The 25,686-nt window shown below is 48.6% G+C and overlaps 1 protein-coding gene across 1 annotated transcript in view; it reads left to right on the top strand.

Moving 5' to 3' along the window:
• LOC138094964 (liprin-alpha-1-like) overlaps nt 1–7,925 on the top strand; it is a 28,827-nt gene extending 20,902 nt beyond the window's left edge. Inside the window, exons 15-19 of the mRNA XM_068990961.1 lie at nt 1,186–1,328; nt 2,181–2,391; nt 7,137–7,235; nt 7,327–7,389; nt 7,788–7,925. Of these exons, the coding sequence (XP_068847062.1) occupies nt 1,186–1,328; nt 2,181–2,391; nt 7,137–7,235; nt 7,327–7,389; nt 7,788–7,925 (654 nt within the window). The remainder of the gene's footprint in view (nt 1–1,185; nt 1,329–2,180; nt 2,392–7,136; nt 7,236–7,326; nt 7,390–7,787) is intronic.
• The last annotated feature ends 17,761 nt before the right edge of the window (nt 7,926–25,686 follow it).

The following is a 25,686-nucleotide window of genomic DNA, read 5'->3' as shown; positions in this document are numbered from 1 at the left end:
GCTGTATTTTGCACTAAGTCACTTTGTTGTCACCAAGCTCCTGTGGGGCTGCACGGGACCAGTATTCTTTACAGAATCCCATTAAAAAAGGACTGGTTAGTTGGTTAAAACAACGCACTCATTGTTTATAAAAATACTTGCCATGCATGTTTCCTCAAACCTCCCCTGCTTAACCACACACCCAAATGTATACGTGAGACCTGTCTGGACCCCGAGGGGTTCATCTGTTCCCCACGCTGTTGCCACCAGTGTCTTTCCTAGCTTCAGACCCAGGACTAGCGGAAGAGCTGGGAGTCCAGGCGAGATCATCTTTTTCTTTTTTTTAATTAGTTTACTTTTTAATGGAAGGATAATTGCTTTACAGAATTTTGTTCTTTTCTGTCAAACCTCAACATGAACCATCCATAGGTACACATACATCCCTTCCCTTTCGAACCTCCCTCCCATCTCCCTCCCTATCCCACCCCTCTAGGTTGATACAAGATTATTTCTTAGTGAAGACCTAGGAGAGCTTTATGTAAACCCCAGGGAGCAAATGACACTCAAACTGGGTGTAAGCACTTCAGTGTGTAGCCCCCGGTCTGTATGTTACTGAGAAATACAAGCCAGACACATGGTGTTCGCATGGAGGGCTTAGGTACCTTTTCTGTGTTTCACTTGTTGTCCTGGGCTCAGTAACCTGCATCATCACTACAGATGATCTTGGGTGGTGGTACAAGCTGTTTCCTTTCCTCCTTCAAATCGAAAGGTCTGGACGGCTTTGCTGAGAGGTTTCTTACTCTTGCTAGTGGTGCTTCTGAGCAGCATCTGGCGATGAGCACAGTCCTTTCATCAGGGCAGTTCATGCCATGCAGGGTTCTCGGTGCTGGCGTGGCTCTGCTGTCCTGCCTGGCAGGGCCATCTGTTCGCTGGATTTCAGGGAGTGCAGAGCCCGGCTGCAGGGAGGCTCCCGTCCGGGGTCTCTGCAGTCAGTGGGGTGCTCTCGCTGCTCCACGGCCCCGCTTCTCTTGAACAAACAGTCCTTTAAGATGGCATTAAGCTAGAACAAGGCATTTTTTGTACTTGGCGGATAGCATAGCTGATATATTTTCAAGTAAGTTTCTGGTTATAATGTAAAGCCTGTGTGATTGCCTTTTTCGACACAGTCTATTGTTGGCCAATTTTACACTTACCTCACTCCCTCAGCTGCCAGCCATACAGGAAGAGGTAGAAGATGACACCATCAAATGTGAAACCTCGACCTCCGCCTCGCTGCGGTCCTTTCGGCTGGACCGGCTCACGGGCTCACTGCGCACAGCCAGCGATGAGGACATCAGGGACGCCCGCAAGTAAGGGGCCTGCTCGCCTCGTCGTCAGTTTCAGGAGCCCTGTGGCTCTTGTCTTGAAAGAGTTGCAAGGATGGTTGTAAAGGAATCCCACTGGATTCGGTGCCTGTGTTTAGTGGTGAACTTCAGGTGCCGGGGTAGAAGAGCTCAGTGACCTCAGTGATTTTAGAAAACATCTGTCTCTACGTGTTGACTCCTGTGGGAGGTCTCTTCCTGCTCTAGCTAGAGGTCTGCCAGGCCTGGGGCGCGTTCCTGATGGTTACGGCTCCATGCCTCTCGGCTTTGCTCTTGAGGGTCCCTCCCTTTTCCTCAGGGGTCTCCTCTCAGGAGACTGTCTGTCCCCTCCTGTGACTGACACTGTCCTCATTCAGAGCCCAACCTGCTGAGCTCCCGTCGTGAGCCAGGCAGCACTTGATGGAGGGCACATGTGGTCACCTGCCCAGCAGCCCTGCACAGTGACCGTCGCTCTCCTGCCACGGCCGAGGACGGTCACCCTGCAGGAGGCGGGGGGAACTGCCCAGAACTGGGGAGCTCGCCTTCTCTGGGAGCGTTGTCACCTGCCGAGCAGCGACCCTGAGGGAGGGTCGGGGCGCCCTCTGCACCAGCTCGTCTGGAGTGAAGACCTCCCTCCTTGGGGGAGGGCTCCAGTCAGAGAATCTCAGCTTCCTGGGGCCATTGGTTGTGGCCGGAAGCCTGCATCGCTCGTGTGGAGTGTGGTTGGTGAAGGAGACTCCACTATCTGCTGCGAGGTTGAGGCGTGGGTGTTGCTAGGTGTCCGGTTCTATCAGTAGGTCTTATGGAGGGGTGTGTGTTTGCACAAGGGTGCCAGTTAAAGGTCATTTTCTCTCCCCGAAGCACGACAGGCTCTCAGGACGGTCTCGGGGGCAACCCCAGCAACAGCAACAGCAGCCAGGACTCGCTGCAGAAAGCCCCAAAGGAGAAGGGCATCAAGTCCTCCATCGCTCGTTGGTTTGGCAAGAAGGAAAAGGGCCGGCCTGGACACACCAGCAAGGAGGCGTTAGGACCAGGTGGGTGCTTCACCGTTCAGAGGGAGGAGGGTCTGCATGTATGTCCCTTCTGTGTCTCCCCCACTGTCCCCACGAGGCTCCTGTCACTCACGCTGGGTGTCCTCCTGGGAGGAGCGGAGGAGGCGTCTGTCTTCTCTAGGGTCCGAGATGATCAGATCAGTTGATGAGTGGATGGGTGGATGGGTGGATGAACAGATGGTTGGCTGGATGGGTGGGTGAACGGAGCATGGAATGAGTAAAGCAGATGCTTACTCCGATGAGAAACGTATTCTACGAAACGGGTTGAGTAGGAGCCGGGCGATGACTGTTTCCTCCAGAACAGTGACAAGTGTTTGGAAATGGCCTAAGTGCTCATCAGAGAGGAGTGAGGTACAATCTGTGGGCACCCCACAAGGAACAGCATCCCCTCCTTCCTGCCACTTTCCCCATCCCCAGGAGCTCATGAGGGGTTCTGCCCATGCCCCCCGCCCAGCCCACAGCCACGCAGGTCCTCCTGGGGTCTCCTCATCACACAGTGTTATCATCAGGCCCCCGTCTCGCTCGGCTTCATCTCCTTAAGGACAGGGTATGTTCCTGCCTCTTCAGCCAGATATTTGTTGAGTGTCTTCCTTTTGCTGGGTGTGGGATTTACAGGGTGAGTAAAACAGATGTGGTCTGGAGCACAGTGAAGGGAGAAGAGAGAAAAAGGAGCAGATTGTTCAGTGCTATCCCTCTTGTTAGTGAATACAACACTGAGCTGGATGGTGCATTGATTGTATACCAGACGCTGTGTGTGCCCCTTACCAAGCAGGTGCTGCCACCTCCCGATTTACAGGGGAGGAGACAGTGATGGTCACGCGGTGAGGCAGTGGTGAGGGCAGGTTCACATCCACGCAGTGGGACCATGCACTTTGCCGAGCCCCAGCCACCTCTCTGGTGGATGCAGCAGGAATGAGATGGTTCTATGGCATCACTGATTCGATGGACATGAGTTTGAGCAAACTCCAGGAGAGTGAATTACAGCAAAGCCTGGAGTGCTGCAGTCCATGGAGTGGCAAAGAGTTGGACACAACTGAGTGACTGAACTAAAACCTGAGTTTGTGCTAAACTGCTTCAGTCATGTCTGACTCTTTGTGACCCCAGGGACTGTAGCCCAGTAGCTCCTCTGTCCGTGGGATTCTCCAGGCAAGAATACTGGAGTGGGTTGCCATGCCCTTCTCCAGGGCATCTTCTCAACCCAGGGATCGACCCCACATCTCTCGTTATCTCTTGCAGTGGAAGGCAGGATGTTTACCGCTAGCGGCACCTGGAAAGCCCCAGGGAACGCTGACAACTAGGAAATGCAGAAAATCAGGGGGCTGCTCCTAAGTTAAACTGGAAGAGCAGCAAGCACAGGATGAGAAGAGGAAAACACACGAAGAGCAGCAACAGTGCCGACAGAAACAAGCCGGGATGTGTTCACCCACAAAGAAAATATCTGTGCCATTCGGAGGAGGAGCCCGCCAGCCCTTGGAGGGACAGTCGGAACGGGAATGAAAACCGAGGCCATGGTCAACAGTGCCCACCCACACGGCCCGAGTGGCGTGGTGTCACTCACCGGCTTCCTGTGTCCCCAGAGCTGCTGGGGTGACATCTGAGTTCTGAGGCCAGGCAATGTCCCCAGTGAGCTAAGGCATCCCTGCTCTCCTTCCAGTGCTGCTGTGGGGCTCTCTGTTGACGGCCACACTCATCGCCTGCTCTGCCACCTGCTGGGGCCCGGCTGTCCCCCTGGGATCCTTTCAGCTCTTGAGCTTGGATGTTCCCAGCCCTCTGCCACGCCGGACTGGGACGCAACTCAGGACTTGGGCTTGAGATATCAAGGAGACCGTGAATCTGGAAGGACACAGCCCTGGGGCCCTGGAGTGAGCATGTGAGAAGAGCAGGAGAGCAAAGCCCCCTCGGGGAGGAAGCAGAGCTGGGGAACGTGCCCACACCCACCGCTGCCTCTGGCACAAGTGCCTCTTCTTTGCCTCTCCTTGGCCTGAAACAGACCCCAGCTGCTGCTGCTCCGCAGGTGATTCCTAAAGATGCACATCCTGCAAGAGCTATTGTCCTGCTGCTCTGGGGCTGCCTAAGTGTGCTCAGGAGCGTCAGACAAGTGGGGCTGCCACGCCTGATGCTGGGGGAGGGCCTGATGCTGGGGGAGGGCCTGATGCTGGGGCAGGAACATCTGATGCTGGACCAGGGTCTGATGCTGGGGGAGGGCCTGATGCTGGGGGAGGGCCTGATGCTGGGGGAGGGCCTGTTGCTGGGGGAGGGCCTGTTGCTGGGGGAGGGCCTGTTGCTGGGGGAGGGCCTGATGCTGGACTAAGGCCTGATGCTGGGGGTTAAACGTCTGATGCTGGTGGGAAGGTCTGATGGTGGTGGGCAGCCTCCTCCCAGATGTACACAGAGTTGTGATTATAAATCTCTATGAGAAATCTTTTTTTCATACTTTCCTGACCACCTTGCTATGTTCTTTTTTTCTGAAGCATAATTGCTGTGCAATATCGGTTTGATTTCTGCCGTACAGCAACATGAATTAGCCATAGGTGTACGTGTGTCCCCTCCCTCTTGAATCTCCCTCGCACCTCCCCCTGCTACATTCTTGTTTCTATGGATATATGAATAACAAAGACTGGTGACCAAAATAACATGAAAAGCTCCCACACACAAGTGTGCACACGTACACTCCCTAGTGCATCATTCGGGTCCACGTCAGGGTTGCCCTCGGCCACCCCACCCTGGGATCCACGGTGAGCCTCGACACCTGCACTTTGTTCCCACCCTCGGCCCGCTGCCCACGCCTCAGCAGCAGAGGGGCCCTGTCCCCGCAGGTGCTGAAGTGATGGAGTCCCTTGTCTCCGGATCCAAGGACATGAATACCAGGTTGGTTGTCCTCTGGGGACACCTATACTTCCGCCTTCTAGCCTTTCCATTGTATCCACCTGTTTCTCTTCACAGAATGTCTGTGTGATGACACGGGCTCCCATTACCAGCTCTGGTCTGTTCTCATTGAGAATACAGCTTACCCTCGGCACTCTTTATTGGCAGTGGGAAATTTTGCTTCAGTACTTTATTGAAAGAAAGCAATAAATAATACTGTGATAACAAATAGTTCAAAAGTAGACTGTACATACTTTGTCACATATTCAGGAAGTTCACAAAAGATAGAAAATTAGAATGTTAACAATGAATTGTACAAGGAAAGGCAGAACACACATGTAAAGAGACATGCCGTCTGTGTCTGCTGAGATATCAGCTGCATAAAGGCACCATGAACTGAATGCATCTCTTGCTGGCTGCTTTAATGTGCTGCTGAAAAAGTAAAAGTTACATTTGCTACTTACACTATCCAAAATGGCTATGTCATCAAAATCTAAGAATGTATGCCTAGGTCCATTCTTTAACCATGTTTACAAACAGATGTAAAAAGATGATTTACATCAGAAAAATAAGGCCTTTGTCAGAGCTGCACTATGCTGTCTGTCTGTCGGGGATGTGGTGCCCTCACTGTCCAGCTCGATGGCTCCGCAGCGGGTGCAGGGCATCGCGACTGGTCCTCGAAGAGTCTCACCGGAGAGGAGGGATCTGGGTCCACAGAGACTGGGTTACAGGAGAGATTTTCATAGTCGTCTTCTAGTTATCCTTTCAGCCCAAATTCCATTAGAAGCTCACATTTAACACCCAGTACTTTTAAATGGCTTCACGCTGCAGACAAAAAGCATTTCTTCCCAGAAACAAAGTACAGTTTAGGTCAGTCGTTAAAATACAACAATTGGTTGAAATTAAGTTCGCTCATTTCAGAGTGATTGTTGGAGAGCTTGGTTATATTCTGGAAGGATAATGCACACTGTGTCATGATGATTTTACAATCGCAGTAAAACCCCTTCTCTCATGGCTTAACATTTAAAAATTAAACAAGAATGATGACAATAAATGCATCATTTGCAAAAGCCCTATATTTGTTCATAGGATTTATACAGACAAGTATTAGGGTATAATCATTTGAAAGACTAAAATCAGGTATCAGAACATGAACTGATCTGAAAGGATATTCATAGCCTGGATAGACAAGAAAAAGGAAGTATATCAATGAAGTCATAAGTTTACACAAATATAAGAAACATTAAATTTTAAAATATTTTCTCTATGGTATTCATGAATTTTTCACTAATTAAAAACTCTGTAATAAAATAACTTCTGGTCCATATAACAAGTATTGACAGATTAAAGATTGCATCAAGTTCAAAATGTAGCCTTTGTCGTATTCTGGACGCTGTATAATCAGCTACAGAAGTAGTGCGGGTAAACTGGAAACAAACACATAGACGAGTCAGTCCTGGGACGGCAGCTGGTGCCCGAGCCCCTCCTCTCCAGACACCCCGCCCCAACCCATTCTGGGCTTCAGCTGCTTTGAGAATTCAGAGAAATGTGAAGGACCAAGCAGATCAAGGAGAGAACTCTGTGGCTGACTTTATTCTGACATATAGCTAAAAGCTGCTGGTAAAAAACTTAAAGCCCAATCCAGCTTTCTAGCTGAGACGTGAACAGGACAGAGCAGACAGCCTCCTGCTCTCAGAGTGGCTCGAGCAGGGCTGGGCTCCCGGGCTGGACCCACCAGAGGACCGCCCAGAGCAGCACCTGCAAGGAAGGGTGGCTCCTCAGCGGTGGCTGACCCCCAGATGCCAGGGCGCTTCTGTGTTAAACACTGGCCTCTGGATGAAGAGGCCCAGGGCAGGGCAGCCCTGTGAACCCTGATGCTCTGTGCCCTGTTCTCTCCGAGAACGTGCACACAGGGCATGGCCAGCAGCACTGCTGCTGTGGGAGGGACACCCGTGTGCACGGACGCCAGGGAGACTCAGGCCATGTTCTGACCACTCAGGTGGCCGGCGAGCGCCAAGGTCACGTTCTCTGCTGCTGAGGGCTCCTCTCCCGGCGCGACCTCTGGAGACCTGCTGACCCTCCACTCCTAGGGAGTGGCCTCCGTGCCCCCGCGGGACCAGGCCGACGTGTACTCACCGCAAAGCTCAGCAGGAGTAAGTCAGGAGTAAGCTCAGCCTCTGTGTTCCCTCCACGCTGCTTGGTCCCAAGAGCACAGGAGGAAGCGTGCAAACACAAACTGGTTAGTCATGCAATATCACACGGGGCACGAGGACACACACACACCTGCAGCGCCCACGCCTACTGAGGGTGGGGAAACTTCTAGAGGGTGGATGAGCTGGAGAGAGCAAGCCTGGGGGCTCCCACGTGGGGGTCCCTGCCACCCGGAGGGGGGGCGGGACGGTCACACTGGAGCATCAACGGCACATTCAATGACAGAAACGCCGACATGGGGACAGCTACTCCACAGCTACTCAGCTATTCACAGAGCTCCAGATCACATATTCAACACAGTCTATTGTCACCCAGTTTTACACTTACCTCATTCCCTCAGCTGCCAGCTTTACGGGAAGAGGTACGAGATGACAAGACCACCATCAAAAGTGAAACCTCGAGCCCCACCTCTCTGCGGTCCCTTCGGCTGGACCGGCTGCAGATGGGGCGCTGCGCACGGCCAGCCACGAGGACATGAGGGACACCCACAAGTGAGGAGCCTGCGCGCCTTGTCGCCAGTTTCAGGAGCCCTGTGCCTCTTGTCTTGAAAGTGATGGAAGGATAATTTTAAAGGAATCCCAGTGGATTCGGTGCCTGTGTTTAGGGATGTGTGTGTGTGTGTGTGTGTGTGTGTTTTCTGGTAGGCAGGTTTCTCTAGATCTGGCGTTAAGGTAGACGTCTTACTCTGTGTGTGTGTGTTCGTGTGTGGGCGTGCACAAGTGGGTTTTTCTTTGCTCTGTTGCTACACCATGGCAAATTCTAGGATGCTCTGGTGGCTTCCCAGAGAACAATTCAAAGTACGAGGATTTTCTGACCACAGTGGGTAATCTCAGCTCTGTCAGTCAACCAGAGACAACATTGACTACAGGGAAAATGCCTTATCTATAAAACGTGAAAAAATATTTTAGTATTCCAGAAAAAATATCACTTGAATATAGTTTAACATTTATGGCATTATAGATGTGAGAATCAGTTTGTTTCTCAAAACTATTTTCTTTCTATTAAGCCCCAATTTGTCTCAAAGGTATTCTTTTAATTGCTAAATTTACGCAGCCAATGCATCCACTTTCAGAGAATTTTTGAGGGTTGGTGAATCTCAGACTTTCACATTCTGTGGAAACTCCCAGGGAGAGCAGTGCGGGCTCACCAGGTGCTGGACGTGCTCCATGAGGAGTGGAGGCCAAGGCCGCCGTGTCCCTGTTGGTCACCGCAGTGTCCTGGGCGTGCGGGGACTCCCCTCGGGCATCGTGTACCTCCTGCTCTAAATGCTGTCTTTCCTCTTCCCCTTGGTGGACACTGTCGTGTGCCAGCTCGCAGGGGAAGCCGAGTCAGCAGGTCTGCTGAGCTGTGTGCGTCCTGAAGCCTCCCCGTGGGGCTCGTCCCCAGCTCCAGGCTCTGAGCTGAGCAGCGCTGCAGGAGTAGGGCACGGTGTTGGTGAAGGGAAGCCCAGCGACCCCTCGTAGGAGGTGCTGGGCTGTGCGGACGGTCAGTCTCAGGAAACAAGGCCACACCTGTTGTCTGGGTGGTGCCACGTGTGTAGCATTTGATGGGAAGAAACTCACACAGCCATCTTGTTAGGAAAGACAGCTTGACCGTGGCGCTCATATCCTGCTTTAAAGTGCCCGTTGTCAGCCACAGAGGGTGTGGCTTTCTCTTGGGCGTATCTGTTCCCCATAGAGTTCACTGTATTTCCGAATGTCTTTCTCCTGTGACTCTAATTTTAAGGCGAGGAAGCATGCCACGTCAGTTTACTGCTAAGCAAGTGTTTTAATGAATTGCACTTGGGGACTCCAATTTCATCCTCGAGGGGGCAGAGGCGGTCCTAGCTAAGCAGCCCCGCAGGGCGGGCTGAGCAGGGTCATTGCAGCAGAACAGGCAGCCCCCCAGGCTCGTCTCTGAAGCTGTCTCTGTAAAGAGAGGTTTCAGCTGAGAGTGAGCCGTTGACAGCAGAGTGATGCGATATCTTGTAGCCGAGGAAGGAAATAAACCCCAGCAGAAGCCAGGCGAGTCTTCCATTTGCTTCTGGATGGTGGTTGTGGTTGGGACGCAAACTCCAGGCATGTGGTACATGCTCGTTCCCCTGGGATACGGGAATTTTAAAAGTTTGCCTTTTTTCAAAACTCTCTTTGAGCTATTAAGGGGCTTCCCTGGTAGCTCAGATGGTAAAGCATATGCCTGCAATGTGGGAAATCTGGGTTTGATCCCTGGGAGATCCAAGATCCCCTGGAGAAGGAAACGGTAACCCACTCTAGTACTCTTGCCTGGAAAATTCCACGGAGGGAGGAGCCTGCTAGGCTACAGTCCATGGGGTCGCCAAAAGTTGGACACGACTGAGCGAAAACACTTCCACTTTCACTTTTTGAGCTATTAAGATACATGTTGTGTTTTCTGGTATAATTATTCCCAGAAAATAGAGTATTTACTCTTCTAGGAAACCTAAGGTTGAAGTAAAGGAACAGTTACTTGACATTTGATGTGAAGCATTTCGAGCTTTAACCATACATAGACTTCACAGTCTGAAGTAAAGTCTGATGCTATTTGAGTGTATTGAAAAGCCACTGTGTATCTTCAGGGAATTCCCTAGCAGTCGAGTAGCTAGAACTCTGCACTTCCACTGCAGGAGGCCTGGGGTTTGATTCCTGGTTGGAGAACTAGGGTCCTGCAAGCCACACAGTGGCCTAGTCAAAAAAGAATAACCAGTATCTTAATTTAGCACAGAGCTAGTTAGCTGAACAGCAGTGCAGGAGAAAAACAGCCCCCATCCAGCCCTCTCCTTGCTTGCTGTGTTATAGCGTTCTGTGTTGAAAGTCTGTGTTGCTCTTTGTGCGTCTGTTGTGAAATGGTGTGCATTCCTGAAGCTCTCTCAGGGACAGATGCCTCTGCTCAGATCTCGGTGTGGTTTCCTCTTCTACGTATCTGTCCTCACTGTTTAGAAAGGGAAGAGTGGATGTTTTTCCTTGACTACCCTCCTCCCTTGGATGTGCAGACTTCTGAATCCTTTAAGGCTGGCAATAATTCTTTCATCGGGAAGGAGGTGATTCTGTAAGGAATTGCGGGGACTCAGTCAGCATTTCATGACTCAGGGGTTCTTTGTCATATGTCTGAACTCTCATTAAGTAGATGGTTTAGAAGATTAAAGGAAAATGGTGAGATACATACTCTTTCACTTTTCAAATTTATAAAGAAAATAAATACTTAGGTTAACTTGTTTTATACCCGTGTGTAGTAGTGATTCTTGAATTTTGAATGTTTCGTTACTTGCAGGCATGAGTTGCTGGAGGAACCCGGGAGACAAGGCGTGCCTTGGCACAGTGGGACGGGCCAACTGTTGTGGTCTGGCTGGAGGTGTGTAGGCGCCCCACCCCCACCCGCACCCGCACCCCCGTCCTGGCCTGGGTGTGTCAGTCCCTCCACAGCCACGCATAACCTCCTGCCTCCTGTCTCCTGTCCCCAGCGCTGGGTCGGGATCCCGGCCTGGTAGGTGGCTGCTTGCCAGCCAACGTGAGGAGCGGTGCCATCATGTCCACCCTGTCGCCCTGTTGGACACAGAGATCCAGGGTGAGATCGGCATCAGCAACCCGCTGCACCAGCTGAAGCTGCGGCTGGCGATCCAGGGGAGCATGTCCCTGACCGGCCGCTCCGCCCCGTCCAGAACGGTATGCCTCCCTCCTTCCCTAGGGAGAGTTCGCGCCCGGTTTGTGTCGCTTCCAGGGATCTCTATACACACAGCCACTGTTCCAGCTTAAAGTTCTAGCATTCAAAACCATGACAGCTTTTCATTTGCAGCAGTAGTGTTGTTAAAAGATAGATGATTGAATACTTCAGACTGATTATTTTTGTAACAGAAGGGCTGCGGTGGCATTGTGAATAGAGAAATGGGAGTTTTTGAAAACATAAAAAAGGGACTTTTGAAAATGTGAAAATTGAAAAAAAAAAAAAAAGGAAGTTTTTGAAAATGTATTAAAAGAAACGTAAATATAAATGTCAAGAAAGTGAAAGAGAAAAGGCTTAGCCCCCAGGCTGCATTGTTTTTCCCTTATTTACCTTGTCCGGCCTGTCCTCTTGGGCAGTTCCCTTTTCGGGAGCTGTAGACCCTGGGCTCTCAGGGTTTTAAGAGTCCAAACATCCGCTAGGTCACACCAAGTCGTATCGTGCTCATCCAAGTATCCTCCACGTGGGAAGGCCTTGAAAGTCCTGTAAGAGGGTCCTCCTAGTTGGAAAAATTAAAACGAATCTGGTGGAAATGTGGATTGTTGCCAGGAGATGAGGGCCGGCCAGCTCCTCATTTCTCGAGTGCAGACTCAGGACACAGCTCAGTCCCCACGCTCGGTGTGTCCACTCTGGAGAGGAACCCTGGTGAGGAGACGTGACCTCCCAGATGTACCTGCCCTGAGGAGCAGGTGGAGCCTGACTCAGGCTCATGGTTATTTTACACAAAAAGCGTGAAGGCTTTCTCGTCCGTTTGTCTTCCTTGTTTCTAAGGGTGAGCGTGAGGGTGGATAACTCACCCCGCACTGATGCAATTGTTCTCAGCGTATCTGCTCTGCTCTCTGTGCCCCAGAGGGTTCACTAGAGCCACCTTTTTAGAAATGAAGGTGCTGAGGGTTCCCCGGAGGTTTTATTAAAGTATCTCAGTAAAGGGAGCGTCTTATGAATTGAGTTTAATGGGTGGTGAACTCAAGCAGCATCCCCCCTCCGACCGTGAGGATGGGCTTGGGGACGGGACATCGGCAGAACCCCTGATGAACTCCTGGGGATGGGGAAGGTGGCAGGAAGGAGGGGGAGGTCTCTTCCTTGTGGGGTGTCCACAGATTGTACCTCACCCCTCACTGATGAGCACTTAGGCCCTTTCCAAACAATTGCCACTGTTCTGGAGAAAACAATCATTGCCCAGCTCCTACTCAGTTTCGTAGAATATGTTTCTAGGATGGAGTGTAAACATCTGCTTTATTCATTCCATCCTCTCTTCATCCACCCACCCATCCAGCCAGCCAGCCATCTGTTCATCCATCCGTCCACTCACTAATTCATCCCTCCACCCATCCATCCATCCACCTGTCCACCCAGTCAGCCAGTCATCTGTCCATCCATCTATCTACTCACTAATCCATTTATCCACCCATCCATCCATCCTCCATCTATCAATCCATCCATCTATCCAACCGCCCATCTGTCCACGCATCTATCCAAGCACCCATCCATCCATCCACCCATCCACCCATCCACCCATCCACTCATTAATCCATCCATCCACCCACCCATCTATACAAACTTCCTTCCTCCCTCCCCCGACCCCTTCCTTCCATCCTTGGCTCCTCAGTAGATCTTTACATTTTCGTGCAGATTGGTATTTTATTCCTCTTAAGTTTAATCACAGGGTATTTCTATTCCCCCACCACCTTGCTCTTTTGGATTGCATCCTTTCTCCACTGCAATTTCCAGCAGTTACATGATTCTTTTGCCAACAGTAACTCTGGAGAGTTGTTAGCATCTGACTCCCTGACAGAGCTCTTCTATTATCACCAGGTTTCAGCTGATACTTTTTGGTTTTCCAGGTAGGCCATCATATCATCTTTAATCAGTGGCTATTTTATTTCCCTCTTTCAGTAACCACAATTATTATTGACTTTTCTTGCCTGATAGCACATTCTAGAACTTGCAGAGCATTGATAATTCACGGAGGTGATCACAGCATCCTTGACTTGTCCCTGACTTTGATGAGACCACTTGTGACACATCACTATTCAGTGTGACTTTGGCCCTTGGCTTGAAATAGATGTTTTTAAAGAGTTTTTAGCAGGAAGATGTTCAGTTCTATCCAATGAAGTGGGCGACAGAGGATGAGATGGTCAGGTGGCATCACAGACTCAATGGACGTGAGTTTGAGCAAACTCCAGGAGACAGTGGAGGACAGGGAGGCCTGGGGTGCTGTAGTTCATGGTGGAGTAGATTGTAGGAGGCCATGATTCTCCTGCCCTGGCCTGTAACTGCCCCGTTTGCCACACTACATTGCAACATTTCCCGTTAAGAGGCACAGCGTATTTCTGCAGCTCCTGGGCTGGCCTTGTGACTTGGCTTAGCCGACAGAAAGAGGCAAAGTGACAAGCTTCACAGGGCCTTGAGAGCTTTACTCTCTGGCCACTCCCCTGTGAACAAGCCCAGGCCAGCCTGCTGGAGGACAAGACTCCCATCATCACCCCTGCCAACAGCCAGCTTGTCCATCGTGAACCATGGCTACCCTTGAGCGGCCAAGCTCAGCTGACCCACCAGCTGACTGTAGATGCAGGACTGTCCCCACTGGAGATCGACCACACATCTGGCCCCAGTCAGCTCCCCGACCCACAGCCTGATGAGAGATAATGGGTGGCTGTTTGCAGCCACTAAGTTCTGGGTGGTTCACTGTGCAACAGTAGATAATCATACAATGGCTGTTCTCTTTTGGCCTGCTGAACATGAACTGATGTTTACTGTTGTGTCCTGGAAATCATAGAATGAGCCTGTATGTGCGATTGGGCCCAATTTTTTGACATGCTGCCGAGTTGCCAAAAACTCAGCGAATGTGACCAGGCACTCTTTATCAGAATTGGCTGAGACTTTATAAAATCGAAGGCTCATTTTGTCTTATTGCTTCAAAAAATGCTGCTACTGGGATTTCCCTGATGCTCTGGTGGCTAAGACCCCATGCGCCCAATGCAGAGGGCCTGGGTTTGACCCCTGCTCAGGGAATTAGATCCCACGGGCCACGACTAAAGATCCCATGTGCTGTGACTGAAAGATCCAGCACGATGCAGCTAAGACCCAGCAGGGTCCAGTAAACAAGTGTTTAAACACTGGTGCTGGAGTCAACTTGTGGGAGAGGATGGGGTGTGGTCCCTGGGTTGCCCAGGATGCTGGGTTCCGGGTGTGCGATGCTTAGAGGAGAATGAGTGTGATCTCCAGAGTGAGGATACGGTGGCCGACACCCAGAGGTCTTAGGCCCTGTAGACACAGCCAGCTGAGGCCACTTTCTGACTGGTGAGGTGGGAGGGGGGCTAGCGACAGTTGATACCATCCCATAGTTGGTCACAAAGTCTAAGCTGAAAGAAGCTCCCAGAATACTGCTGTCCCTGGGGTTTTGCTGTGGTGGTTTTAAATGGTGTCCTCAAGTTTGGGGGTATTCCTGTGCTCAGAAAGGAACCCAATCTCCCTCCCCTTAAGTATGGACCGAGCCTAGTGACTCACTTCTAATGAATAGCATAAGGTAGAAATGACAGCATGGAACTACTGAAAAGAGGGCCGTCAGAGGCATTTCAGACTCTTCCTCACTTTCTTGGACTTCCTGCCCTGGGTGAAGCCAGCCCCCATGTTGTGAGGACGCTCAAGCAGCCTGAGGAGAGGTCCATGTGGTGAGGAGCTGAGGCTCCACCAACAGCCCTGTGAGTGTGCCATCTTGCAGGCTGACCTTCCAGCCCCAGAACCACCTTCAGATACCTGCAGCCCTACATGACATCTTGACGATAACCTCATGAGGGACTCCCAAGCCAGAATCGCACAGCTAAGCCATTTCTGAATTTCTGACCCCACCGAAAGAACCTGAAATAATAAATACACAGTATTTTAAGCCACTAGGTTCTGAGGTTGTTTGTTACACAGTGCAAGCTAACTAATATACTTCTTGTGGTGGCTCTGGGTGGTGAGTTCATCCATGTCAACTTGTTCTCTTTCATGGACTTAAGGTTCTGGCACAGTTGTCTCCGCTCTAAGATCCCACTAGCATAGACCTCTTAGATTACTGGATACCCTCCTTAAAATGTATGCCAACTCTTTGCTTGATCAAGAGTGAGTTTGGGTTTCTGAGACTGGTGTTGTTCCTGAGAAGCAGGTCTCTGACCAAGGCTTTTCTACGGACCTCTGCAGGAGAAGACCCCAGAAGCTGCCTGACATCTATCCTATAGGGTTTGGTGGCAAGCTCAACACAGGATACCCCGTGTAGACAGAAGCCATGTCACAGATAATTCCATGGTGGGATTATGTGGTTGGCGAGAATGCCGAGGTAGCTTGAAGCAGGGGTGGGTTCCAGTACTGCCCTCTCCTGAGGTCTTAAAACCATCTTGTGGGAGCTTCACTTGCACGTGGCCAGCACCCAGGTAGCCCCCTTCCTGACCCCCAAGGGGAAACCACTAGCCCAATTCTTGTCTGCTCGCAACGCTTCACTCACCTGGTCCACTCTGTCCCGCTGGACACCAAACTTGCCTCCAAACCCCCAGACAGAATCAACCTGCAAGCAGTGCTTGGAGAGCTTTGACTGATACTCGTGGCCGACAGCTGACTGGAACAGGGGCAAAAGTGAAACATCAGACACCCACCAGCGTTGCCACACTGGACACGCCCCCACGACCCTGCCCGACCCTGAGGCAGCCTGCACTTCTGCTCAGTGTGGGTGTTGCAAACAAAGTCACTCAACGTGGAAGCCGGCCCAGAGGGAGGTATCTCCAGGGGGCATCGCAACTCCAGGGCCCCCCAGTCAGATGTTCCTGAACCCTTTCCACACCAGGCTCCCCGGAAGTCTCCCAAGAACCCCAGCCATAGGGGGCCTTCTGAGGTGCCTGGGCTTGAAGAAACAGGAGGCCAGCCCCCAACCAGAACCACAGAGCCAGCAGCCTGCCAACGACTCGTGAGCCCACTTCCAGGAAGACTGCTGTCAGTGATCACCCTCTTCAGGTGGGACATTGTCAAAGCACGTGACCCAGGAATCAGGGCACACACTGGAACACAGATGGCAGGCTTCAGGCACACGGCACGGTCAGTGTCAACACCTGCCACACGTCCAGCCCACCCAGGTGTGCAGTGGGGCCTGCCAGCGCCTCATCACCCCCCAGTCAGGGAAGTGGGTCTGGTGACCTCTCCAGGCCACACGCTGACCGAGCAGTCCACCCTGAGCTTTCCGCTGTGTGGTCAGGATGCCATGGCCCGTGGCCCACATCCAGCACCGAGGTTCTTTGTAAATAAAGCTATCTGGAACATGCAGATGTTTCAGAACATCTGTTCATTTACAGAAAATCTATGCATAACTTTGTGTCAAGACAATATAGCTAGTTCAGGAGTCGCTCGAGACCCTGTGGCGTCCAGGAAGCTAAAAATACTTACACCCCGAACTCTGAGTATATCACATGCTAATTCATGGGGTCACCACTCTCTGGTTTCCCCAAGACCAAGTTCAGGTCATTTAATTTGTAATTTAATCTTTATTTTATAGTGAAGTAGAAATTGATTTCCATTGTTTCATTGGTTTTCGGCGTACAGAAATTTGATTTGATTTTTACATAGAAGTATATCTATTCTTTTCCTGTTTTTTTTCCTCATATAGGTTACTACAGTTTTTTCAGTTGAGTTCCCTGTTCTACTATTTAGTAGGTTCTATTTGATTATCAATTTGATAAATATTAGTGTTTATATATTAATGAAAATTCTTAATTTATCCCTCCCTTCTAATTTTGTTTTGATAATCAGAATTTGTTTTTCTCAATCTGTGAGTCCGTTTCTGTTTTGTACATTAGTTCATTGGTATGAATTTATAGATCTCACCTGAGTGTGATATCTTAGGATGTTTGTCTGTTTCTCTCTGACTTTCCTCACTTGGTTTGAAAATTTCTCAGTCCATCCATGCTGCTGCCAATATCTTCATTTCATTCTCTTTGATGGCTGAGTAGTAGTCCGACGTATAGACATACCGTGCAGTCTTCATTTCTCTGTCAGTGGACCTTTTGGTGGATTCTATGTCTTGGCTGTTGTAAATAGTGCTGGCCTGAAAATTGGGGAGCATGTGTCATTCTGAATGAGAATTTCTCCAGATCTAAACCTGGGAGTGGGGGTTCAGGATCATATGCTACCTGCATGTTTAGTGTGCAAGGAAACTCTTGCTGTTCTCCACAGTGGTTTCACCAGCTACATTCCCACCACGGCTGCACGACCCCCTCTCCAGGACCCCTTTCTGTACGTCCTCTGCAGCGTTCATTCTTTGTCGATCTTCTCCACGATGGCCGTTGTGACCCGTGTGAGGAGATGCTTCACTGCAGTTGTGATTGGCATTGACTTAATAATTACTGATGTGGAGTATGTTTTCACATGTTTTTGTAATTTTTTTGTTATGTGCTTTTGTTATTTGTTATTGTACATCTTGTGAGTACAATTTACTTCTTGAATCCGCTTTCCTGAAAGTTGGCCCTGTATGGAATTCTTTTCTGACAATTTACCCCAGGACATTTCTTGAGGGCGGGTGTCATTTACAGCCCTGTCAGACTTGTGACTATTAAGATCCCATCAGCACATTTTTTATGGTATATATATTAATCTGAACCAGCTAATGGCTCTCTGCCCCCTGAAACTTTATTCTTTGGTAACCATAGTTTCTTTTCTAAGTCTCTGAGGCTGATTCTCCTGTAGAAAGTTCATTTGTGTCCATTTTCAGATTCCACCACACCTGTCTTTCCTTGTCTCACGTAGTTCACTTAGTATGACCATCTCTAGTTTCTTCCCTGTACCTGGAAACGGCATTATCTCATCCCTCTTTCTTTCTGAGTATTATTGCATTGTGTATATGTAGCCCACCTTCTGGATCCATTCAGCTGTCCTTGTACACTTAAGTTGCTTCCCTGTCTCTGCTATTGTACCTAGTGCTGCTGTGATCGTTAGAGTGCAGGTGTCTTTTAAAATTTTGGTTTTCTCTGGATCTATGCCTAGGTATGGAGTTGCTGGGTCACTTGGTACTTCTCTGTTTAGTTTTTATGTTTAGTTGGAGAACCTCCATATTGTTTTGTTTTGTTACATTATGTTATGTTTTGTTATGTTATGTTATATTTTGTTATGTTATATTGTTATATTTTGTTTTGTTATGTTTTGTTATGTTATGTTATTATGGAGAACCTCCATAATGTTCTCCCTAGTGGATGTACCCATTTGTATTCCCACTAATGGTGGTAGGGTTTTCTTCTCTCCACACCTTCTGCAGGATTTATTGTTGTAGATTTTTTGAGATGATCATTCTGATCGATGTGAAGTGATACCTCATTAGACAACTGCCCTGCCTTTCTCAAAGAGCGAGCGATGCTAGAATCTTGTCTTGTACTCTACGGCCATCTCCACGACTTCTGTGGAGAAATGTGCATTTAGATCTTTGGCCAGTTTTTTATTGGATTGTTTGTTTTTTGATGTTGAGCTGTACAAATTGTTTGTATGTGTAGAGAGAAATTCCCTGTGGCTATCTTCATTTAAACGAATTTTTTCCATTCTTGGTTGTCTTTTTTTCTTTCACTGATGGTTTCCTTTGTTGTGCAAATGCTTTTAACATCTATTATGTCCCATTTGTTTATTTTCGTGTTTTTTATGTCCTGATTCCTAGAGGTGGATCACAGAAGATCTTCCTGCATTTTATGTTAAAGTGTGTCCTGCTTTTTTCCCTCAAGAGTTCCCCTGTATCTGTCCTTCTGTTTGGACCTTTGATCTACTTGCAGTTTGTTTTTGTGTGTGGTGTTAGGAGACCATCTGATCTCACCCTCCTTCTCATGCTGAGGAAGCTGCCTGGCGTCCTCCCTCCGCAGTGGCTGCTCCCAGTTTCCATCCCCAGCACAGAGCAGGAGGGCTCCCTGTGCTCTACACCCGCTCCAGGATTTACTGCTTCTAGAGTTTCTGCTCCAGAGAAGGCAATGCCTCCCCCCTCCAGTACTCTTGCCTGGAAAATCCCATGGATGGAGGAGCCTGGTGGGCTGCAGTCCATGGGGTCGGTAGGAGTCAGACACGACTGAGTGACTTCACTTTCACTTTCATGCATTGGAGAAGGAAATAGCAACTCACTCCAGTGTTCTTGCCTGGAGAATCCCAGGGACATGGGAGCCTGGTGGGCTGCCATCTATGGAGTCGCACAGAGTCAGACACGACTGAAGCAACTTAGCAGCAGCAGCAGTAGCAGCAGAGTTTCTGCTTATGGCCATTGTGACTGGTGTGAGGTGATACCTTGTTGAAGTTTTGATTTGCACTTCTCTCATATTTAGTGATGTTAGCATCTTTGTATGTGATTTTTTAAAACAGTGTAAGTTAAACTTACTCAAACTGGCTTCTTGAATGATTTCCTTGCTTTAGTATTTTTCCAATGACCTCCCCTAGGACGTTTCTTGAGGGCAGGTATATTTTTACTTACAGCCCCTTGGGCCTTGTGAATGTTAAGTCCCCGTGAGCAATGGTTTCAAAGTTGTTGTTATGACAAATGGCCACAAGGCGGCAGCATGTCTTTATGTCCAATTCTGGTTACTGGGGGAACCACCAGAGCCTTGGGAAAATCCTGTTCCTGGACTGTCAGTTAGAGTGGAATGTGCCAGAAAAACCACTTAAAGCTTGTGGCCCATTCCTTCTTCCTTCCCTACCCCTGACACCTGGACAAATCCCAATTCTTGCAACACCACTCTGGGGAGGGTGATTTCATCCATAGGTGGGGCGACCCTAAGGAAGGAGGCTGGAGGGGGAAACTCCAACACCGGGAGACATGGGGCCCACAGGGCTTTTCAGAGCTCTTCCAGCCCAGAGGTCACACATCCTTTGGAAGCAGTGGCATAGTTTCACTGCAAGAGGACGTGCCTGCATCTGGAGGCTGTGGGCTGATGCAGAGGGGAAGAGGCTCGCCAGGTCCATGGGGCAGGGCTCATTGGCTGGCACGCCCTCCGCAGCTCCGTCAGCCCCGTGACAGTCCATCCTTGGGAACCAAGTCTGCCCAGGCTTCAGGGATGTGACAGCAGCCCAGGCCACCAAGGCCTGAGGGGAACAGAGTTGACATTCACTCTTGGTAATTTGTATTTTGTATTGGTGTATAGGTGACTTTGGAGAAGGAAATGGCAACCCACTCCAGTGTTCTTGCCTGGAGAATCCCAGGGACGGGGGAGCCTGGTGGGCTGCCGCCTATGGGGTTGCACAGAGTCGGACACGACTGAAGCAACTTAGCAGCAGCAGCAGCGGCGGCACAACTCTTCATCATGTAATGACAGAACATGGTCACAAGGTGGCAGCACTTCCTTACATCACACGGGTTTTAGGGGGTCTTTTTTTTTCTTTTTTCTTTTTTTGTTTTTTTTTACTGTAATTTCCTTGCTATTTTATATTGGAATAGAGTTGATTTCTGATGTGGTATTTGTTTCCAGTGTCCAGGAATTCAATTTAGTTATATATAGACGTTTCTCTATCCTCTTTCAGGTTCCTTTTTGCATATAGGTGATTACAGTGTGTTCAATAAACTTCCCTCTGCTTTCCAGTAGTTCCTTTTGAGATCAACTCTTTGATATATATTACTGTGTATATATTAATTCTAAACTCCTAGTTTCTCACACCTGTATCTGGGGGCGCTGCAGAAGGCAAAGGCACTCCAGGTCCATTGTGGAGGCACACTGCCTGCCACATGCTCGGAGCTCCCTCAGACCTGGGACGGTCCAGCCTTGGGACCCAAGCCAGTCAGGCTCCGGGGATTTGACCACAGCTTGGGTCACTATGACCTGAGGGGAAGAGAGTCAGCGTTTCTTTTTATTTTTTCTTTTGATGTTTTTAACCTGTAATTTGAACTGGAGTATATAGATGAATTACAATCATGTGGGTCATTATTTTTTTTCTTCCTTTTCAATCCAGGATAACTTGATTCACGTCTACATAGAGTATATACATTATTTTTCGGGTTTTTTTATGTGTAGATAATCACACAGCGTTGCATATGTTTACCTGAGTTACACAGTAGGTCCTGGCGACTTTTTAAATAGTAGTGCGCATATACGAGTGTGAAGCAGCTCGGTTCTCCCTCATCCGTAGCCTTCTATGTTGGAGAGCAGTTGTTTCTTTTCTAAGTCTGTGAGGCTGTGTCTCTTTAAGAAAGAAGTTCATTTTCATCCGGTTTAGATTACATCCAGAAGTGATATCATATGATGCTGTCTGTCCCTGTCTCCCTTACTTCACTTCCAATGGTCATCTCAACTTTCTTCTCTGTGACTGGACTTGGCATTGTTCCCTACTTCTTTCTGGTTGAGAAATAGTCCATTGTGTGTATGTACCCCATCGTGTGTCCATTCATCTGAAATTTCTGCAATTAACTTGCTTCCCAGACTTGGCTCTTGCGTCTTTGGCCATGATTGCAGGAGTGTATTTTACATTTTTTAATTTTCTCTGGATTTATGCCCATGCATGGGATTCCTGGGTCCTAAAATACTTCTGTGTTATTTTTCAAATGAACCTCCATATTATTCTCCCTACTGGATGAACCTATGTTCATTGCGATCAATAGTGCAGGAGGGTTTCCTTGTCTCTACACCCTCTCCAGCATTTATTATTTTCTAAGGAGATCCAACCAGTCCATTCTGAAGGAGATCAGCCCTGGGATTTCTTTGGACGGAATGATGCGAAAGCTGAAACTCCAGTACTTTGGCCACCTCATGCAAAGAGTTGACTCATTGGAAAAGATTCTGATGCTGGGAGGGATTGGGGGCAGGAGGAGAAGGGGACAACCGAGGATGAGATGGCTGGATGGCATCACCGACTCGATGGACGTGAGTCTGAGTGAACTCCGGGAGTTGATGATGGACAGGGAGGCCTGGCATGCTGCGATTCATGGGGTCGCAGAGTTAGACACGACTGAGCGACTGAACTGAACTGAAGTAATTTTACTTATTCATTTGTCTTTGGTTGCACTGGGCCTCGGTTGCAGAAATCCAGCTCTCTCTATCTGCAGTGAGTGGGGCTCCTCTCTAGTTTCACTGTAGAATAAGGCTACTCATTGTGGAGGCTTCTGGCTGCAGAACGCGGGCTCTAGAGCCCCAGGCTTCAGGAGTTGCGGCGGGAGGCCTCAGTAGTTGTAGTTCAGGGGTCTAGAGCACAGGCTCCAGAGAAGGCAATGGCAACCCACTCCGGTGTTCTTGCCTGGAGAATCCCAGGGACGGGGAGCCTCGTGGGCTGCCGTCTATGGGGTCGCACAGAATCGGACACAACTGAAGCGACTTAGCAGCAACAGCAGCAGCAGCAGCAGCAGAGCACAGGCTCCGCAGTTGTGGCCCATGGGGGCTTAGTGGCCCCACTGATGTGGAATCTTCTGAGACCACGGTTCCAAACTGTGTCTCCTGCATTGGCAGGCACATTCTTAACACTGCACCACCAGGGAAGTCCTAGCATTTATTCTTTAAGATGTTTTAAGATGACCGTTGTGACCAATGTAAGTGCCTAGCTCATTGGATTTGGATTTGTGTTTTCCTAATAATGAGTGATTCTGAGCATATGTTCATGTGCCTAAGTGCAATCTATAGACCTTCCTGAGAGAATTAACCGTTTTAATCTTTGGCTGATTTTGTTCTTGGTTATACGTATTGTTGATATGAAGTTGTACAAGCTGTTTGTATGTTTTGGAGATGAATCCCTTGTGGGTATCTCCTTTGCCAAATATTTTTTCCTATTCTGAGGATTGTCCTTGTCTTTCCTTGAGGGATTCCTTTAGGAATGCAAATGCTTTTAAGGTTAATTCAGTCCCACTCTCTGATTTGTGAGGTGGACCCATAAAGAACTTGCTGCATTTTATGTCAGATTGTGTCCTGTTTATATTTTTCTCAAGAATTTCATAGTATCCATCATTACGTTTAGATATTTATGCTCTCTGCCATTTATTTTGTGTTTGGTGTTGGGATGTTTTCTAATTTCATTCTCCTTTTCATGGTTGAGGGAATCCTCACGGTGTCCTCCGGAGTGGCTGTTACCCATGTACATCCCAAGCATCAGTGGAGGAGGGCTCCCTTGTCTGCACATCTTCTCCAGCACTGCCTGTTTGCAGAGTGTCTGGCAACGGCCATTCCTCCTGGTGTGGTGTGATACCTCATTGTAGTTTAGAATTGCATTTCTCTAATGTTTAGTGATGTCGACATCTTTTCATGTGATTCTTTTAGAGTGTGACTTAAACTTACATCTTGAAATTGGCTTCTTTAACACCTGCCTTGTGTTGGATTCTTTTTCGATGACAACCCAAGGACAGTCCTGGAGTACGGGTGTTTTTTACTTAAAGCCCCTGGATCCTTGTGAATGTTAAATTCCCGGGACACAGCTCTTAGTGGTGTTATTACATAGAATGGCCACAAGGCGGCAGCACTACCTCATGCCACATTTTTTTCTCCTCTAAATTCCTTGTTATTCTCTATGGGCTTAGAGTGGATTTCTGATGTCGTGTTTGTTTTAGGTGTGCAGGAACTCGACTCAGTTATACATAAACGTTTATCTATTCTCTTTAAGGTTCTTTTTTGCATATAGATGATTACAGTTTCAATAATTGCCTAAGCTATTCAGTAGGTACTTTTAATCATCTATTTGATATATATTAATATGTATATGTTAATTCCAATCTCTTAATTTCTCCTGCCTATCTCTGGAGGTTGGGGTCTCTCCAGGGGGCAACAGGCACTCCAGGTCCATTTTGGAGACACACTGCCTGCTACATGCTCCCAGCTCCCTCAGCCCCAGGACACTCCAGCCTTGGGTCCCAAACCAGCCAGGCTCCAAGGATGCGACACCAGCCCAGCTCTGTATGTCCTAAGGAGAATAGAATCAGAATTTCTTTTTTTTATTTTTCTGTTTTCATTTCATCATTTGAACTGGAGTATACAGTGACTTACAATCTCGTGGGTGTATTGTTTTTTCATTTTCTTTCTACCCCAAATTGTTTCACTTTTACATAGGTGTATATATGATTTGTTGGGTTTTTTCTTTACAGGTTAATACAGAGTGTGGAGTAAGTTTCCTTGTGTTACACAGTGAGTCCTGGTCACTTACTTTATCAATAGTAGTGTGCATATCTTAGTCTGAAGCAGCTCATTTCTCCATGGCCCACATCTTTATATCTTGGTGACCGGAAGTTTCTTTTCTAGGTTTGTAAGCCTGTGTCTCCAGGCAATAAGTTAATCTGTATCCATCTTTAGTTTATAGCTAGAAGTGTTATCACAAGATACTTGTCTTTCCTCGTCTCCCTCACTTCACTTGGAATGATCATCTCCACTGTCTTTCCTGAGGCTGGACTTGGCATTATTTCCTGCCTCTTTATGGTTGAGAAATATTCCGCTGTGTACATGGACTTGTCTGAATCCATTTGTCTGTGCTTCTACAATTAGCTTGCTTTCCTGTCTTGGCTGTTGTACCTAGTGGGGCCGAAATCGCGGGTTACGTGTCTCTATTAAAATTTTGGTTGTCTCAACCTGGCTGTCTCGACTCCAGCCCAGTCCAGACACGAGACTCAAGCCTGCTCAGGCTCCAGCAATGGGAGAGCAGCCCAACTCAGGGAGGTCGTGGGGAATAAACTAGGCACTGCTTTTCTATTCCTTTTCTTTAGTCTCGTGCCTGTGCTGTCTTGGAATAGAGTCAATTTGCAGTTTTGTGCTTGTCTTCAGCTGATTCGCTTATGATATATACATACAGCTTACCTGACCTTTTATGGATTCTATTGCCATAGAGGTTATTGCAGAAGGTTGAGCAAAGTATCCTGTGCTGACCATGAGGTCCTTCCTGAGTATCTATTACAGATACAGATTTCGGTGTATATTTGGCAAGAAGGAAGGAAGGAAAGAGATAATCCTTCTGGATTGTATATTACAGATACAGATTACCGTGTATATGTTAGCCCTGACGTCCTGACATCACTTTTTCTTGGAAACTTCTGATTGTGTCGAATTCTCAGAGTCACTTTTTGTGTTGTAAATTTGTTCCTTTGTATCTCTTTTTGTATTTTGCCTACAAGGGACATCATATGCTATTGTCTTTCTCCATCTGACTGATTTTGCTTAGTCTATGATCCTCCAAGGTCGATCCTTGTGACAATTAGTAGCATAATTTCAGTGGCCACTTTTCATGACTGAGTAATAGTCCATTGTGTGTATGTACACATCTTCTTTAACCTTTGATCCATTGGGTGACATCTGGCTGGTTCTGTGTCCTGGCTCTGTAGTGAATGATGGGGTGCCTGTGTCTTTTTCGCTGGCAGTTTTCTCAGGATACTGGCCCAGGTGTGGGTATGTCAGGCCATGGGCTGAGCCCTTTTGAAGTTTAGTTTCTGCCCTGAGGAGACTGTCCTTTCTCGGGGCTGTTTCCAGTGTCCATTCTGACCGCGTAGAGGGGTTTCCTGTCCACCTGACTCTCTCCCCTGTTTATTGTTTGTAGACTTGTGAGGATGACCATTCTGACAGGGAAGGATTGATTTCTTGGTGTCTTTTAGA

This window comes from Capricornis sumatraensis, chromosome 19 (genome assembly GCF_032405125.1).
Source record: "Capricornis sumatraensis isolate serow.1 chromosome 19, serow.2, whole genome shotgun sequence".
Lineage (NCBI taxonomy): Eukaryota > Metazoa > Chordata > Mammalia > Artiodactyla > Bovidae > Capricornis > Capricornis sumatraensis.
Note: the sequence above shows the minus strand (reverse complement) of the source record. Positions and strands in the feature narration are given on the sequence as shown.